This window comes from Martes martes, assembly GCF_963455335.1.
Source record: "Martes martes genome assembly, chromosome: 15".
Classification (NCBI taxonomy): domain Eukaryota; kingdom Metazoa; phylum Chordata; class Mammalia; order Carnivora; family Mustelidae; genus Martes; species Martes martes.
The window spans coordinates 31867540-31884576 of record NC_137903.1 but is presented as its reverse complement, the minus strand read 5'-3'; the positions used below and the strand labels follow the sequence as shown (position 1 = coordinate 31884576).

Below are 17037 nucleotides of genomic sequence, written 5' to 3'. Positions count from 1 at the left end.
GCCAAAGAGTCTGAAACTAGAAAAAATTTCTGAATGTTAAATATTAAAAAGTATTTCCAGTAAAGAAAGATTCTTTTGGGGTTGACTGAGAACATACTTCACACTTAATGCCCTTGATTTTCGTTGTTATTTTACATAAAACTATGGCTGCATGCTTAAAGTACCTCCAAAATGCCTATTGCTAATATTGTGTATATCCTTTAAAATGTATATTTTAAAAGATAAATTATTGTCCTCTACCTTGTCAATCAAAAATAAAAATCTGGAGGAAAAGAAAGAGGGATACTATTTGCACATAAGAAAATCCTCCAAATGAGAGAATATTATCAAAAGAATAGCAGGAACATATTATCCTGAAGGTCAATGAAACAAGAATGTTCCAAGGAAAAAACCTGAACAAACTTGTGACGCTGCGGCCACAGCGCAGAGCCCAAGCACCAGTCCAACAGCACACCACTGTGAAGAGGACAGCAGCAGACACTCCACACCCCACAGGCAACGGTGGGAATCATCATTAAAAATTAAGAAGTGACCTTGGATTAAAGCAGCAAAACTAAAGCACATGTGAACAAATAAATGCACCTAATGAGACAAGTCATAATCAAACTATTGAAATATAAACTCCGCAGCATCCCTATCAAAGTGTTAATCAACAAATACTGGACGTTGACATTTGATTTGCTTCTTAGACTTGCAGACGGCTATGTCAGGGAGCACATAATGTTCCAAAGCCAAATATAAAAGTACAGCTATTCTTAACTATCTTCTTTATAAAGCCAAAATGACATATCTCAAAGGTATGGTTCTAAAGAACCACATTAAGTTTTGTTCCAGGTTAGCAAAGATGAGAAAATAAAAGTTTCATTTTCTTCAAAAATCTATGATATAAAGCTAATACTTTCAGTGGTGATAACTCCAATTCATCCACGTGCATCTAGATTGAGAGGGACTCAGAAGGAGCTCTGCAAGGAACACACAGCTAGAGCAAAAACATGGTAACCGCATTTGACTCACAGATTTTTCTTCCATGTTAGGCAATATGTAAAGTCTCCTAAACCACTTAATCATATGTATGATTCATCAATTCTACTTTCTAAACGTTGGGTTTTTTATTGGGTTTTGGCTATGTGTGGATGGGTACAAATAGGTTTGAAGGTAGACTCCAAAACATACACATACAGCAACCGTCCCAATAAATCTTGTGATGTGAGAAGGCAGCAAGCAAATGTGGGTCCTGAATGGGAAGAGTTTAAGCACAGACTATCCCTAAACAAACCCACTGGTCCAAGATACATATCATATGGTCACTTATTTCTATTGTCCCTACTCTTGCCATACCAGCGCACACATCAGATCACTTCTTCAACAAGCAGCTCTCAGTGAATTTATCTGATCATTAATTTGACCAGTGGCTGGCACTATGCTAGGTCCAAGTTCTGATTTAAGAAAAAAGTAAGAGGCAGTTAAGCTATTAACCTAGCTAATGATCAGAAAGGTGGATAACTTGATACTGGGTTGAATGGGTTTATAAAAGTGGAAAGTCAGTAACAAAGGAGGATTTGTTCAGAAGAGAAATTCTTCCACCTAAAGAGACAGGAATAAAGAAAACAAGACCTAATAAAGATGTGTTGAAAACTACGAATAAATAGCTAGGACAGTTAGAGCAAGGACTCACTTAAACATGGAGACATAAATCCTAAACATGAGGAGTAGTGAGTGCAGAAGGGGGATATCCTGAGCCAGCATCAATAATCACAAGGAAAAAGTTCAGTAATTGTTTTGTGTGGAATTACCCTTGATTCATTAATTTCAGAGAAGAAACTGCATTCTTGTTTAAAATTACATATACCCATACCGCATATGGTTTAAACTCTAATAGTTCCTCCCATAGTAATAATGCAGCCTATATTGAGCTGATTCGAGGTCACTACACAATGAGAGACAATGGAGCAGACTTTTTAAATTAGATTAAATCTATTAAAAAGCAGCAGATTAGGGGCACCTGGGTGGCTCAGTGGGTTAAGCCTCTGCCTTTGGCTCAGGTCATGATCCAGGGTTCTGGGATCGAGCCCCGCATCAGGCTCTCTGCTCAGCGGGGAGCCTGCTTCCTCCTCCCTCTCACTGCGCCTGCCTCTCCGCCTATGTGCAATCTCTGTCTGTCAAATAAATAAATAAAATCTTTAAAAAAAAAAAAAAAGTAGCAGATTAAAATACAGACTCTGGAGCCAGACTACTTTGGGCAAGTTTCCTCATTTCTCTGTGCTTCAGTTTCTTCACCTGCAAAATGAAGATAAACATTTCCCTCCCATAGGATGTCCGTGAGATTTAAAGTTAGTTCATGTATGACAGCTACAATTGAGCACAGCACAACCAGCACAACTACCACTTGAGGTAAGTCATCAACAAAATATAAAAGAGAAAGCTAGAGTGCCAAAGCCACTGCCTGAAAGAAAAACCTGAAGAGGAAGCATCGTCAACGTTGTGTTGAGGACGGGTGACTTCTGAGTTCCCTGAAGTCCTGCACCACTTCAGGGAATGCAGGGACAGTGTGGTAACAATAACTTCTGCTGTTAGAACTGAGGAGAGGCCATCACTGCTGGCTCTACGCCGCTGACTGCTGGGAAGCATCAAAGACAGTGAGGAGTGACAACAGCAATTCCCTCGGAAATCTACCAGGGAGAGTATTAAGATCTAAATTTTGGCGCTTCACTCTTGATTAGTTGCAGCAGAAGTTATTAGGGAAGTTGTCCCACCAGGGAGACATCCGTGAATATATGGGCCAACCAGTCTGGCAGACACCATCAGAACCGGTTCCGCTAACAACAGGGAATATGATAGGGAAACACAACCAACCACGCTCATGGCAATTTTTTCAATTCCTAAGGCCCTCCATATGAAACTACTTCCCAATGTTCTAAAATGTGCTGTTTTAAAAAAACCAATGTACTGTCTTTGAAACAAGTCCAAACAGCAATAGATCAAATGAAGATCACCCTTTTACCAGAGGTAGCTGTATTGTTATATTTCAAAAACTAATACCATTTCAAAACACCAAGTAAAACTCAGATAAATAATAATTTGTGTCTGGAGATATTTATGAAGTAAACTACACAAAATAAATGAATTTAGAACCTCTCTAAATGAATAAGAGAAACATGCCAAATATCTTAATGTAATATCACCAATCTCAGCATAAAACAAATTTATCCTGAGCATGGTGTTTTCTATTGGATCAAACAGATAGTCTTCAAAAAATAAACCAGCGGGGCCCCTGGGTGGCTCAGTCAGTTAGTTAAGTGTCTGCCTTGGGCTCAGGTCACGATCTCAAGGTCCTGGGATCAAGCCCTCTCCCTCTGCCCCCTTTACCCCAGCACACTCTCTCTGTCAAATAAATAAAATCTAAAAAAAATAAATAAATAAACCAATATTCTAAGAAATGCAGAGAACATTTTAACTGATTTCCCAATGCCTATTCCTTGCCAGTTGTTTAATAATAATGTCATAATAATCTCACCATTCATCCATCTACCACTACCCCACCAATTATTGTTTTAGGAATGTGTAGGTTCATGACACCTTTGGCCACTGGGATCCAATGTTCTGGAAGATTCTGGGGAAAGAAATTTTCTGGCTTTAAGCAGAGTGCCATGAAAAGCCACTGTCTCTCACCCCCAAGGTCATTAAAGAGAAACCAGAGTTCTAACTTCTCTTGACCACCATCCCATAACCACAGGAATCTAAATCTTCCAATGATACCAATTACTATGAGTGGCAGAGCTGAGATGCAGAAAGAACCTGGATCTTTGATGATCTGCTTCTAAACATCCTCTTATATAAACTACTAAGTTCCCTCATTACTTAAATTGGTTTTATATTTGGACCCCAAAACATTCTAATATACACATTTTGTTTTCCAGGTTTATTACTATATAAGAAGGTCACCCATATTCATGCGAATGTTAGCAAAAACAAAAAACAAAAAACTATCCTACTTTAAACAAATGGATACACATATCAGGTTTGTTTGTAATAAATAAATAGGTTTTATTGACAGTTAAATAGGAATATTCAGTAACTCTCTTTAATAATTTCTGGACTGTTTCCCTTTAATATTTATCAATAAAGTAGAAAATTAATAAAAACATTTAGAAACATTAAAGTCTCAACTTGAAGCTCAAAAAGGTATAATTTTTTAGACTCTAAAATATTAGTCATATTTATACTATTTAAGTCACAACTAAAAGAAGAAAAGTTGTTAATGCTTTTCATACAGTTGACTTTAGCTTTACTAAAAATCTTTAGAATTTGCTGCCTGTGAGTCATATTGATGGAATACATGGGTAGAATGGATTAATTGCAACCTACAGGGAGGCTGAAGTGTTTATTTTCATCATTTGTCATATTCCCAACTTCACTGTGCTGGATAAACTATTAAAATACACAAGAAGATGTTTCTAATGAGTAGTGATTTAACAATAACAACAGCAAAAAGGCAAGAAAGAAATAAAAGAAGGGCACAAGAAGAAGATAAAAACTGGAATAACTAGTTCCTAAGGGCAAAGGGAGGAAGGAAGGAGTAAAACACTCACAAGTCTTTATGGAAAGGTCACAATCTGACACATGCACAGATCAGGTGTTATGTAAGGTAGATTGACCCTTGTATCAAAATCACTTTAGCATGCATTTAAAATTACAAAGAAATCGTATTTTCCAAAGTAATTTAGCCTGTTTTACAAACACATCGGGTGAGCATTAATTCACCCACCTTGCTAACGTTATGGTATAGGTTATTCTGAAGACTTATTTACCATAAATACACTAAAGAATAGATTTAAATTCGAGCTGAAAAAAAAACATATATCCATTTGAGTCTTCAAAGAAAACTTGGTTGTGCCTGGAAAGAATGTAAATAGACCAACTTTAATACATATAGGACAACAAAAGATAACCTTTTCACTTGGAAAAAGCTCCCTACAACCTAGGATCAGTCCCTGCCTGGGGACAAACCTGATCACAGCTACAGTTCAAACAAGCCAAAAATACAGCAGGCAGGGCCAGTGGAGTCAGGAACATGTGTGACTTCCTACCTAAAATTAGCCATGCCCATTTCACCACAAGCTGGGTTGGGCTTCTCTATTTTAAGGTGTGCAGCTCCAAATTGCTTAAGAGCATATAATTGCTGGTCTGTTTCTGGAGCTAAGAGGGTCAGCAGACTTTCCCCTAAGTCTTTAGAATGGACAACTCATCTCTACAAAATCCCACACTCAATCACCATGTTATCTAGCATCTAAGTACACTGCAAGTGAAATCACACACTGGAAAACATTACACACAAGGACACATCAAAAAGGAAATAAACAAGAAGAGACAGCCCTTGTTCCTTTCCACCACACCACCCCTTGATGCATACATATTGTATATGACAAAAGTGGAGGGGAAACTGACAAAAGTATCCTGTCTTTTCAGGAAATTATATAGAACTGGCAGGTGAAACCCTTCCAAATGATGTCACACCATTATTTACCTCTCTCTGAAAATGCTTTGCTACTGGAGTAAATCCAAAAGAAGGGGCTACTCAGTCTGCATTCTGCATTCTGCATTCTGGAAACATTAGAGGGAGTTGGTGTGGCTTCCATGTACTGGCAAGAGATTTTCACTAATGTTTAAAAAAGGAGCTAAGTTTTCAAAGACAAATGAAAGAAAATGAAAAGGTGTGCCCTACTACCAAAACTAATGATCACTCCATCAACAAACGATAAAGCTGAGTTCTAAGTTATATGGCCTTAATGTACACCTGAAATTTAAGCCACACAGATGACATTCATGGTTTCTACAATCTCATGGCAAAAACCTAGCATCTACTTTATTAACAGTACCTTCAGACACTAGATGCAGAATATACATTTAGTACTCTTATTATCCTGATACTATCATGTTCTAGCAATCTACAAAACTAACACTTGTTTTGATAGACTCAGTTATTTTAAGAATGAACAAAACATACATACCTTCATTTTCAGAGGCATGACATTTCACTTTCAATACCAAGTCAAAGGTTCTTTCTGGATTTTCCCTGAAAGAAAAATAATTTTGTTTTATTTATTTCCTATGACAAAAAAGCATCTCTGCAGAGTTTATGCTTTCTTAACTCTAAAAACTGATCTTTTTGTAGTCTATGTAACTATACGAGCACAATGTAGAAAATAACTGGTTTTTTTCCCAGTTCAGTAATGTAAGAGGCTTAGGAGTTCTGAGACCTGGGGCAAACATTTAACCTCTGAGCCTGATTTCTCGTCTATAAAGTGCCTCCTCGCTCACTTCAAAGAATAGTTCTGAGGATTGTAAATCAACTAATTTATGTGGAAGTACTTTATAAAATATTAAGTGCTATATAAATGTAAAGCATTGACTTTACCTTACTGAATCAAAATTGGAAAGCCAGTATGCTCCTAAATATTTCTACCTTTTCCCGCCAACAAAGCTGGCCAGGAGGTTCTCAGGCTTTCCCCCCACCACCACCCCCCCACACCCCGCCCCAGGCTTTTTTTTTTTAAAGGACCTGCAGTATTGATGTAAATGATGAATACCTGGTTCCACCTGCCATATTCTAGACCACCATAACACAGTTATAATGCTCCTAAATTTGACACTTTGCATATGCTTCTCTTGAAATAAAGTAGTGCACTGTATATAAACTCTAAGGCTAACAACACCACCAACAACAAACACCAACAAAAACCTTGTTTTATGTCTATTTAGAGTAATTAGAAATAGACATCTACCTTAATATTAGATTTTCCCACTAGGAACAGTAAGATTGCTTTGCTTCATTCAGAAGCTATCCACTTCTTTGTTAACTTCTCACACATTCAACCAATTCATTGGTTTAATTTCAAAAAGCAAACTGAAATCTACTGAGACACATTTTCTTTAACCGTTCTGTTTTAATCTCTTTCTGCTAGAAGATAAGAAATGAAGCAAAATCTGATACCACAATGCCCACGTGACCAAAGTGTTAATCTGTTATTCCTGTTGAAGGAGAACTTAGTGTCTTTGTACATTAGCTGTTTTAAATATGCACTTCCTTTAATAAAGTAATGCCAGTTTTGGCTTCCAAATAAACATTCATTTTTCTGAATTTATTACAAGAATCTAGAATCACAGGAAGTGACAAGCTATATAAATTAATCTGCAAATATACAGTTCCTCAGCCCATCCACTATTAACTTGTTTCAATGGAAATAATATGCATTTAGGTGACCTCCTCCCTCATGTTCCAATTAATGTCAAAAAGCATACTTTTTAAAACACTTACGCAGCCCCCCCATGTCAAACCCTGAAGAAAATAATTTTAAATCACATAATTTTCCCATTTTCCTAATTTTTTTTAGAATCTCTTAGGTGTAAAAATTAAATAGTGATTCAATTATACTGTGAAACTTTACAAACCTTTCACACTAATACGAATATATGTAATATCTATTATTTTAAATGGGGGGGTGGCGGCATGAACAGGGAGTAAGGGAAGAAGAAATTCTTTGCAAAGTGAGTTTCAGGGAAAAAAAAATAAACATAAACCTAATACCTCTAAGACCCAAAACAAAATCACCACACTTACTCAAATTGCTTTTTACATAATTAATCTCCTGATGAAAAATATCCACTGATGCAGACACAAATACACTAATGGGATACCACCATGCATATACCCAGTGCCTATGTAAACACCTATGAGAAGCCAATCTAATTGTATAAGAAAAATTGGAAGAAAACATCTGGGAAACTGATAACCATGCTTAAAAATGAAATGGTTATTTTCACGTTAGGGAAATACTGTAAATAACAACCGCTTAACCTCAGCGCTGACGCCCTCCCGGACACCAGCAAGACACAGGCAACCGACAGTCACGTCTGCCACACTCCGGGAGGAACAAGAAACCCACAGCGGGGGGTGGCAGGAGCCGCCAGGCCTCCTCCACTACCCAGAGATGCGGGCGTCGCCGGGGCGCTGCCGGCCGCTCCCGGAGGCGCGGCGCCCACCCCGCCGGGCCGGGGACGCGGGGCCGGGCAGGCTTTGCGGCCTAGCGCTGTCCCGCCAGCCGGCCGCGCACGGGGGGCCGGGCCAAAGTCGCCGTCTGGGGGGCCGGCCGCCGCGGGACGCCACCCCCCTTCCCGCGCGCCCGCGACCCCCACTCACTTGGTCCTGCAGTCCATGGTTACATGTCGGTGTGGGGCTGTCCGTCCCGCCCCCGCGCCGGCCTGAGAGCCCACTGTCCCGCGCTGGAAGGGTCGCGCCGCCCCCGCCCACGCCGGCCGCCACGCGGGGAAGGAGGCTACTCACAACGGCGGCGGTGGCGGCGGGCCCATGTCTGCGGCGCCCCCGGCGCTTCCCCGCCTCCCACCCCACCCCCCAGAGCCTTTTTGTGACAGCAGCAGCAACAGCGGAGGCGCGGCCGCCGCCCCCGTCTTCGCCGGCCGCCGCCCCCGCCGCCTCCGAGGCTGGGGCCTCTCAGTTCCTGCGACCGGGGCCGCCCGCAGCGGCTCCTGCACCTTCTGCAAACCAGGAAGTCGCCGGGAGGGGGAAGGGGCGCGCGGGGGCGCGCCCGGCGGCCTCACCTGGGCCGCGCGGCCCGCGGGCCGTAGCCTGAGGAGGAGACTGGGCGGGGTCCCCGCGCCCAGAGTGCCCAGAGGGTCGAGTGGAGCGCAAGTGTCTGCCCGAATGGCCCACGTACCGCTTTGTAACTGAGCCAGAAACGCAAGGTGCCCCCTGTGTCCTCAGCCCTGGACCAGCCGACTTCCTTTCTGGGTCCACTCCAGGCTCCAGGGCTACAACCCACCCAGAAAGCAAAGTAATTGAAATAGTACCTCGATTTGCAGTTTTCCACACCATATATGCACACGGAATCGGATCACCAATTAATAGGTACTGTTTGCTAGAAACTTCGTCGTTTTGGGGCGTTTCATTTCGCTTCAGACTGCACTTTGGAGCTCAGGTTGATGCTCCCGGCTCCTGCCCCACTCCAGCTGTGGCCTGCTTACTGCTCTCTGAAATCCAGAGCTGCCCCCCTCCTGATTCAGGAATGTTCAGACATGTGCACCTGCTAAATAGCCTTGTCTAGTAGCAAAATGGTAGTGCTCCATTTGCCTGCACATATGGAAGCCAGACGTTCTTATACCACAGGACCGCAGCACGCCAAAGACTGACTTTGGACACATTCTCCACGCGGCAGGCCTAGTAGAACAGCAGTCTAGGGGCTCTGGGAGGGCACAGCTGAGGGTGACGCAGGCCAAAATAAAAAGCTAAAATTTACAGGGCACTAAAGTACCTGTTAAGCAGGTTATAGGTATTGTCACAGTATTTACCATAACTCTATGTGATAGATACTTGCGTCAGCATTTTATAGATGAAGAAACAGGCCAAGCTAATCCAGTAGGTGCTAGCAAAGCTGGATTTCAGAACAGGTCTACTTGATGCTGATAGTTACTTCTGCCACGTACTGCCTCGTCGTGGTCTGCTGCCTTATATCTAGGATCTACCGAGAAGAGACGTAGAAAAAGTCTTAGGGTGCACATTTAAAAGATAGTCCAGGACGGGACTATTGCGCAGAGATCTTCTGGAGAAGACTTCTCCTGCTAACGTTACCACCCTTGACACATGGCCACAGTGTTTTTCATCCATATAGAGGTTGCTTCAGACTTTATTCATGAAAAGGAAAGATGATGAGAGGAAACCAAATATGGTATGAACAGAGGATGAGTCATGAGACCTGAAAGTCATACAAGGAGTCTTGGGAATTAAATAAAGAATTCAGAAGGGAAAACCTAACATTAAATTCAGTTATGCAGATCTGAAATGTTCTTGCCAAAGGCAGGTGCTTCTTGGTCAACAAAATGAAATATATTTCGTAGACACAGACCTGATAGTCAAAAATAAGGTCCAGGACAGAATAGGGAAACAAAAATATTAGATTTAAGCATGATGTGCTGTCATAGCTTGACTTGGGGTGAGACACTTCAGTTTCTCAGTTCCTACATTTCTTAAATGGGAATTATTACTTGTATATCACATGAACAATGTGATATTCAAGTTAAAAAGTACTACACACTGGTGTGCTCTTTTAAGAAATTGTTCTGTGGATTTCAGTTTCACAATTAGGCGGTCTGTACCACATAATTTTTTTTTTCCCAAATGAAGCTTCTTTCCACCTAAGTACTTAACATAGTACAAAGCCTTGAAAAAAATTCTGTAATAAAAACCACTTCTGCTCCAAGTGTTGCTAAATTTTTCAAACTTCTCATTTCATTATAATTAATTCTTTTCCCAAGAAAAGGAAACTTACCTGGGATGCCTACATCAGGAATATTTGTTAGTGGTAAAGAAATATTAATACAATTGCTTTCCCTATCCATTTGTCGTCATACCCCTGCATAATAGAAAATGTTATTTTTTAAAATTTATCTTAAGTATATGAAGGGAAAACACTGCATATGCACGCGTAAACCAAATCTCTTTAAACCAGCTCTTAGGCTGACCATGATGAGAAGATATATTTATCTATTCTGAAATTACTGAAGTAAAAGAGATAGGAAAACAGATTGACACAATTTGAATGATTTATTAAAAATTACTAAAAAAGGACATTTTTATACACTTATATTGGTGATATGTTTAATGAAGCTAGTAGTATAATTTTAGCAATGCTTATTTCATATGGAACTTCTGATATGACTGTTTGAGAAGTGTGCAAAGGGCAAGGCTTCAAGTTGGTATTATATCTTTACAAGATCATATTTCAGCAATAATATTTCCTACTTGACAATTGATACTAACATTTCTCAGGACCACAGTAGTCAAAGAACGTGGCCTATGTTCTCGCCAAAAAACATAGAACTGTATGCCAAAGAACTATAAACTGTTAGTCTTTTTCAATGTTTTAAACTCATTTTAAATTTTTGGCATGTGTTTATAAAGAGTGTATGTTCAGCAGGTCTTGGGCAAGGTGTTCTAAAAATACGTCCTTGATCAGAACTTGCCTATGGTTTTGCCATAGCTTGCTTGCCCCAAATTGCAATTCTCTGCTATTCCCAAATAAACCCATTTTTGTTTGGAAAAATAAGTGACAGTTTTATTTTTAAGGTTAACATTACTTTGGTGATCAGAAGTGGGATCTAGAGAAGACCCTCAGCAGGTCTGAGGCTGGTGAGAAAATAGATGCCACAGAGTCAACTGGGCCCATTGCTTTCTTGCCAACCCTGGAGTTTGAGGGTAAGTTTTTTCCTGGATTTAGAGCTCTGCTTTCTTTGTGTTTGAGCTCTCCAGGCTTTATTCAGGTTCTATTTTTAAGGCCTATCCTTTCTGAGAGTACTTGTTTGTTCTTTGGTCTGACTCTTTCAGAAGCAGATTGTTTTTAGTGGAACTGTGCCCGTTGGAAGTGTGTTGGCCTTCAACCCAATTCCTTTTCAGAACCAGACTCTTCCTGGTGGAACTGTGATGGCCTTCAGTTTGAGTCCTTCTGGAATCAGAATATTCCTATTGAAACTCTGCTGTTTAGGAATTTTTCTCATCCCATCAAATTGCTTTGAGAGTAGTGGGTCCCCCCACTACTGGGACTCTAGTGGTTTTAGTTTTAAAAACTATGGTACCTCTTCAGTGCATTTCTAAACTAAATGTATCAACTTAACCAAAACTAATTTAGAACTTCAGTGGCCATGATGGGGAACTTCAATCCCCCCAAACTTACTTGTTTTTCTTTAAATTAGGAAGCTGCAGGGGCACCTGGTGGCTCAGTGGGTTAAGCCTCTGACTTCGGCTCAGGTCATGATCTCAGGGTCCTGGAATCGAGCCCCGCATCGGGCTCTCTGCTCAGCAGGGAGCCTGCTTCCCCCTCTCTCTCTGCCTCTCTGCCTACTTGTGGTCTCTGTCTGTCAAATAAATAAATAAAATCTTAAAGAAAAAAAAAGAGAGAGAGAGAAAGCTGCAGCTCCTAAGAAAAATAGAACAAACAAAAGGCCTTGATCAAGTATTATGATCATTACTGATGTTTTCTATTACTATGATTGCGTTATTGATGTCTTCTATTAGTATGATTGTGTTATTGATATCTTCTATTACTGAATTTGCATCTGCTTAACAATTTCTTCATGGGAGAGATGACTTAAAATTTCTTTTTTTTTTTTAAAGATTTTATTTATTTATTTGACAGACAGAGATCACAAGTAGGCAGACAGGCAGGCAGAGAGAGAGAGGAGGTAGCAGGCTCCCCGCAGAGCAGAGAGGCCGACGCGGGGCTCGATCCGGGACCCTGGGACCATAACCTGAGCTGAAGGCAGAGGCTTTAACCCACTGAGCCACCCAGGTGCCCCGATGACTTAAAATTTCTTAATGCGATGGCAGAGTTGTCATTCTCAGAGTTCTGTCTAGTTTTGCTTTATGTGGTTGGGGCCTGTGTTATCATATGCATAGAGGTTTATAATTGTTTTATTTGCCCAGCAAATTTATCATTATGTTGTGACTTTCTTTGATTCTAGTAATGCTTTTGCCTTAGCATTTAAATGGCTTTCCTCTGATTAGTATTTGTCTAGTATTGGTATAACTCTTTCCACTCTATTACATTAAAATTTTCTAAATCATTACATTTCAGATTTATCTAACTAGTGTTAATTTTGACTTTTAGTCTAGTCTGATAATCTTTGACTCTTAGATCAAACATTTAGACATTGCATGTTTTATAATTGCTGATATATTTCAATTTATTTCTGCCTTCTAATGTTGTGCTCTCCATTTGTTTTCTTCTGATCTATGTTTGTTTTTTTTTTTTCCTTCACCATTGCCTTCTTTAGGATTATTGACAGTTTTTCTTTATGTTGCCACTTCTCCTCCTAGATTTAGTTTGGAAGTTATATACTCTATTCTTATTTATTTAGTGGTTATCCTAGGAATTTTAACGGTAAATTTTCATTGATTAAATTCAGAATTTATCAATTCATCAGCCTTCTCCCAGGCAGCACAAGAACCTTTAAAACCCTTTAAAATTGACTTTTATCAGTCCTGGAAAATTCTGAACTCCATTCTTTCTCCATTTTCCTTCCGGGACTCTTACTATATACACATTCTCATTTACACTCTATGTCTCTTAACATTTCTTTCATAGGTTTTTGTTTGTTTGTTTGTTTGTTTTTCCAATCTTTTGAGGCTGACTTCTGGATAATTTTGCAGATATCTTTCTGTTTCATTACTTCTTTCTCTGGCTGTTAAATCTTCTATTAAAGCTATCCATTTAGGTTTTAATGTGTATTATTTTCATTTCTAAAGTTCTGTTTGGTTATTTTAATCTACTTTCTCTTCATTCATTTTAAGCATCTCCTTAATTTCTTAAGATATATTTAACATACATATTTTCAATCTTTTTTCTGATAATTCCAATATCTGAAGCATTTGTGAGTCTGATTCTACTATCTTTCTTCTGCTGGTTTTTCTTTATAGTCTCTTGTTTTGTTTTGTTTTGTTTTGTTTTGTTTTCTGTTTGGTGATTTCTTTTTATGTTACCTGATCCTTGGAGTTTTATATGTGGAGATGTAATGAGATCTGAAAAGAGGAGTTTTCTGGAAGGAATATTCATTTACTGTTGGTAGGTGTCTGGGGGAGTGTCGCTACCCAATCAGGGCCCTTTCATACTAAATTCTTAACTGGAAATTTTTCAAACCACTCATGTGAGAGCTGACTTATAGTTATGAATCCTTGAAGATTCTGCCCCTCCATGTCCTGTTCTGCTCCAGTGTTTTGACACAATTGGTTTTGGTTGAGTCCCTTTAGAATGTGAGGTTATGAGGGTGTCCTATCAAACTTCCTGCATTAGGAAGGTCCTCAAGCCCCATGAAGCTATAATAACAGGTGCCCAAGCTCATCTAGCTTAACCAATACCTTCAAGATGAACAGTGGCTCTGATGGCTACTTTTACTTATTCCCAACCTGTACCCCTCACACTTACCACCACCAAGTATTCCTTATTTCCTTGACTACTCTTGAATGCATTTAGTAATTTTTAGAGTATTTAATTTTAAATTTTTAAGTAATGTCAGTAGAAGTTTTGATGAGACATCACAATTGCCTAGTTTTCAATATACTATCATATAAAAAGTACTAGTAAGAATTTTTTTTCTACCCAATATTATCCAACTTGCTTAAGCCATACCCAAATAGTCCCTGAATAGTATATTTTTATATACTAATGGTGTAGGGGAAATCTAAGTTCAATGCCTTTAGTGAGATACCTGTCCTTCCCAATGTACTGAGATAACCATAAAGGTAACTCCTGGTCCGCTAACCCTCATCCATTTGTACAATATATCCATGTGGAAATTTGCCTTAGACATAAATGAAGAGTCACTAATACCCAGGAGTGCCTGCCCTGATAGCTCCTTCCCTTTATGGAGCGTGGAAAGAGAAACAATATTGTAAACTCTAGAATGGTATTTTTTATATAATACTGTTAATAATTCTTCAACTTCAATAAAACTTACCTAGACTCATGGGCTGTGAGCCTCACCAACTTATATCAAGGTTTTGAGTTCCACACAGTTAACTTAGAAATAAACTTTTGGACATATTCCCTCATGAGTTACAGTCAGTGTGTATCCAAGTCAGACATTCCCTAGAATCTAACTCTGTATTATCTCCTATTAATGTTCTTAGGTGAAATTTATTAATAGTATATATAGATAGATATCACCTTTATATGAAGTAATAAGTCAAATTTTCTTGAAGTACTTAGAAAACCATCTTGAAAATATTTTAACAGTAATTGCCTTTTAGTATCAACTGAGATAGTGTTGTTAAGAACATTCTCCAAAAATATTATTCTTTTTATACTTAACAGCAACATTACGAATTTGAATCTGCAGATGAAGTTCTACTTCAAAATGGCATTTGAAGTACTTTTCAATAGAGAGATGGTAGAAGAGAATATTTGGGAACAATACCTTTTGAGAAAGTATGCTTCTCCTGTTTCTGTCACAACTCATGGACTGTGAAGTTAGCATTCAGTGTTAATTTGAAAGCTAATGCCAAAAAAAAAAAAAAAGGAAAAAAGTGTCTTCCAGTTTTGGAGACAAAAAGACTCAGATTATTCTTAGCATCTTTATTAGCAAATCTGAACATATCCAAATATTTATAAAATTCAAGTAGGAAATGATAATGATTTCTTTTGCTGCTAAACTTTCAGTGAAAAAGGTAGTAAAATTCTCAAAAATAATACAGCAAAGATACTCTCTTTCCCCTGTATTTCAGGTGATTTGCCCAAAATTATATAATCAAATGCTCTTACCTCTGACCAGCTTCTGCTAGTTCATCTTTACCTTTATCTTGACACCTGCCAGACATTGGAAACTTAAAATAGTCTTTGGAGTTAAGAAAAAAGAATTCTTGAAGCAGAGTATCACCAACAGACTGTAATCAGAGGAGACAAATTTTCTTCATGGACTGTTTGAGGAGCCTCACTTGGGTAACAAGAAACAGAGTAATGTTTTTGTAACCCTGTGGCAATGCCTGGGAAAGAATCTCCTAGCCCCACCCACCAGACATTCCACATAAATAAAAACATCTTTACTATATGGCAATTCCACTCACACCCATTTAATATTCTCAAGAGAATGCGTAATCACATCCAGTGAGCCACAACATTAGAATTTACTGGAAGGAAGCATATAAAGGCATCTTACATGACATTGATAGCCCAACAAAAGCAATAACCCCTATAAGTAACCCTAATCCTAATATAAATTGAGAAATGATCGAAACAAATTCCTCTAAAAAGAAAAAAAAACCCACATTCTTGTATGCCAAGTTCTACTTTCCTAAAATATAAGAAAATAACTAGGTAAATATTACAGGTACTTAAATCTGATTGATTCTGGGGGTCAGGGAGGGGGAGAAAAACATTACATGCCAGCACAGAATTCAGTCAAATAACAGGTTAAAAGGCACAATTCCATAGCAGAAGATCCTTAGAATGATAAGCAGAGATTCAAAAGCAGAGGTCAAAATATTTGACCACCCCCCCCTTTTTTTTTATTATTGCAAACAAGGTCAAGCTAAAAAATAAACAAGGACTGAGAGGTCTCCCGGCCTTGAGAAGTGTGGGATGTCATCTTATCTCTCTGCTGTTATCTCTGATATCAGACCCAAGACATGGACAAGTATTTGCTAAGAAAACCTCTGTTTGTCATCTTTTCTGGGAAAGAAGAAGCAGCAGAATGAAGCTGATAAAGACTTCTTAGTGTGTTGGGAATTTGCTCGCTTTGTAAGAAGGCCTCAGTCTTACTCGTTTATTTTTCATTCAGTACGAACAAATGCAGTTAGTGTCCTCTGCCAACCAGGATAGCTGAACTTGGGTGTAGTGAGATGGAAGCATCTGGACCCATGACTAAGCCTGATAGTCTGCTTGTGACTTAATGGGACATCACCATGTGGACTGACCACTCTTTCTGTCTCCTATACAGCCATTCCTTGGGTCTTCCCTTTACTTCCCTTCAGGTTAAATTATGGATCAGGAACATATGACATTAGTATGTGCACTGTGTATTGCAATTACAATGTGTTCTCACTGTGGTTACTTAAGAAAACTACCAAACAGGAGCTACTAATTCCTACTCAGTGATGACATAAGACCATTGATCACCATACAACCCATTTATTTCCTCATTTTTTTTTCTTTAACACAAGCATGTTGCTCTTCCTCTTAAAATAAGCAGGTATGAATTCTTAAATAATGTATGCACAAATTCATGGGGAGAGACCTAATGTTAGAATTGGAGGGAAGGCTTTAAATCAAAAGGCTTACTATTTAGTTAGCTCAATTCGCTACAATTTGCTACAGCAAGCCAGCTGACAAAACTACTTCCAGTTTGTGAACGAGAAAAAAAAATGGCTTAACATTTGAGTCACTGCATCATTTCACACACAAAGATGTCATGTATGTACCAGAAAGACAAGCCTTACCACATTTGCATGTATCCTTTTATAGTTGTTGTGATTTTGCC

The 17037-nt window shown here is 39.0% G+C and overlaps 1 protein-coding gene across 2 annotated transcripts in view; it reads right to left on the bottom strand.

Moving 5' to 3' along the window:
• Window positions 1-8744, bottom strand: part of DENND1B (DENN domain containing 1B) — a 256368-nt gene extending 247624 nt beyond the window's left edge. Inside the window, exons 1-2 of one of the 2 annotated variants that reach the window (XM_080824962.1) lie at window positions 8198-8744; window positions 6009-6073 (exon numbers count right to left, since the gene is read on the bottom strand). In XM_080824962.1, the coding sequence (XP_080681088.1) occupies window positions 6009-6073; window positions 8198-8214 (82 nt within the window). In that variant the 5' untranslated portion in view covers window positions 8215-8744. The remainder of the gene's footprint in view (window positions 1-6008; window positions 6074-8197) is intronic. The other variant, XM_080824961.1, reaches the window with a different exon arrangement.
• Between the last annotated feature and the right edge of the window lie 8293 nt (window positions 8745-17037).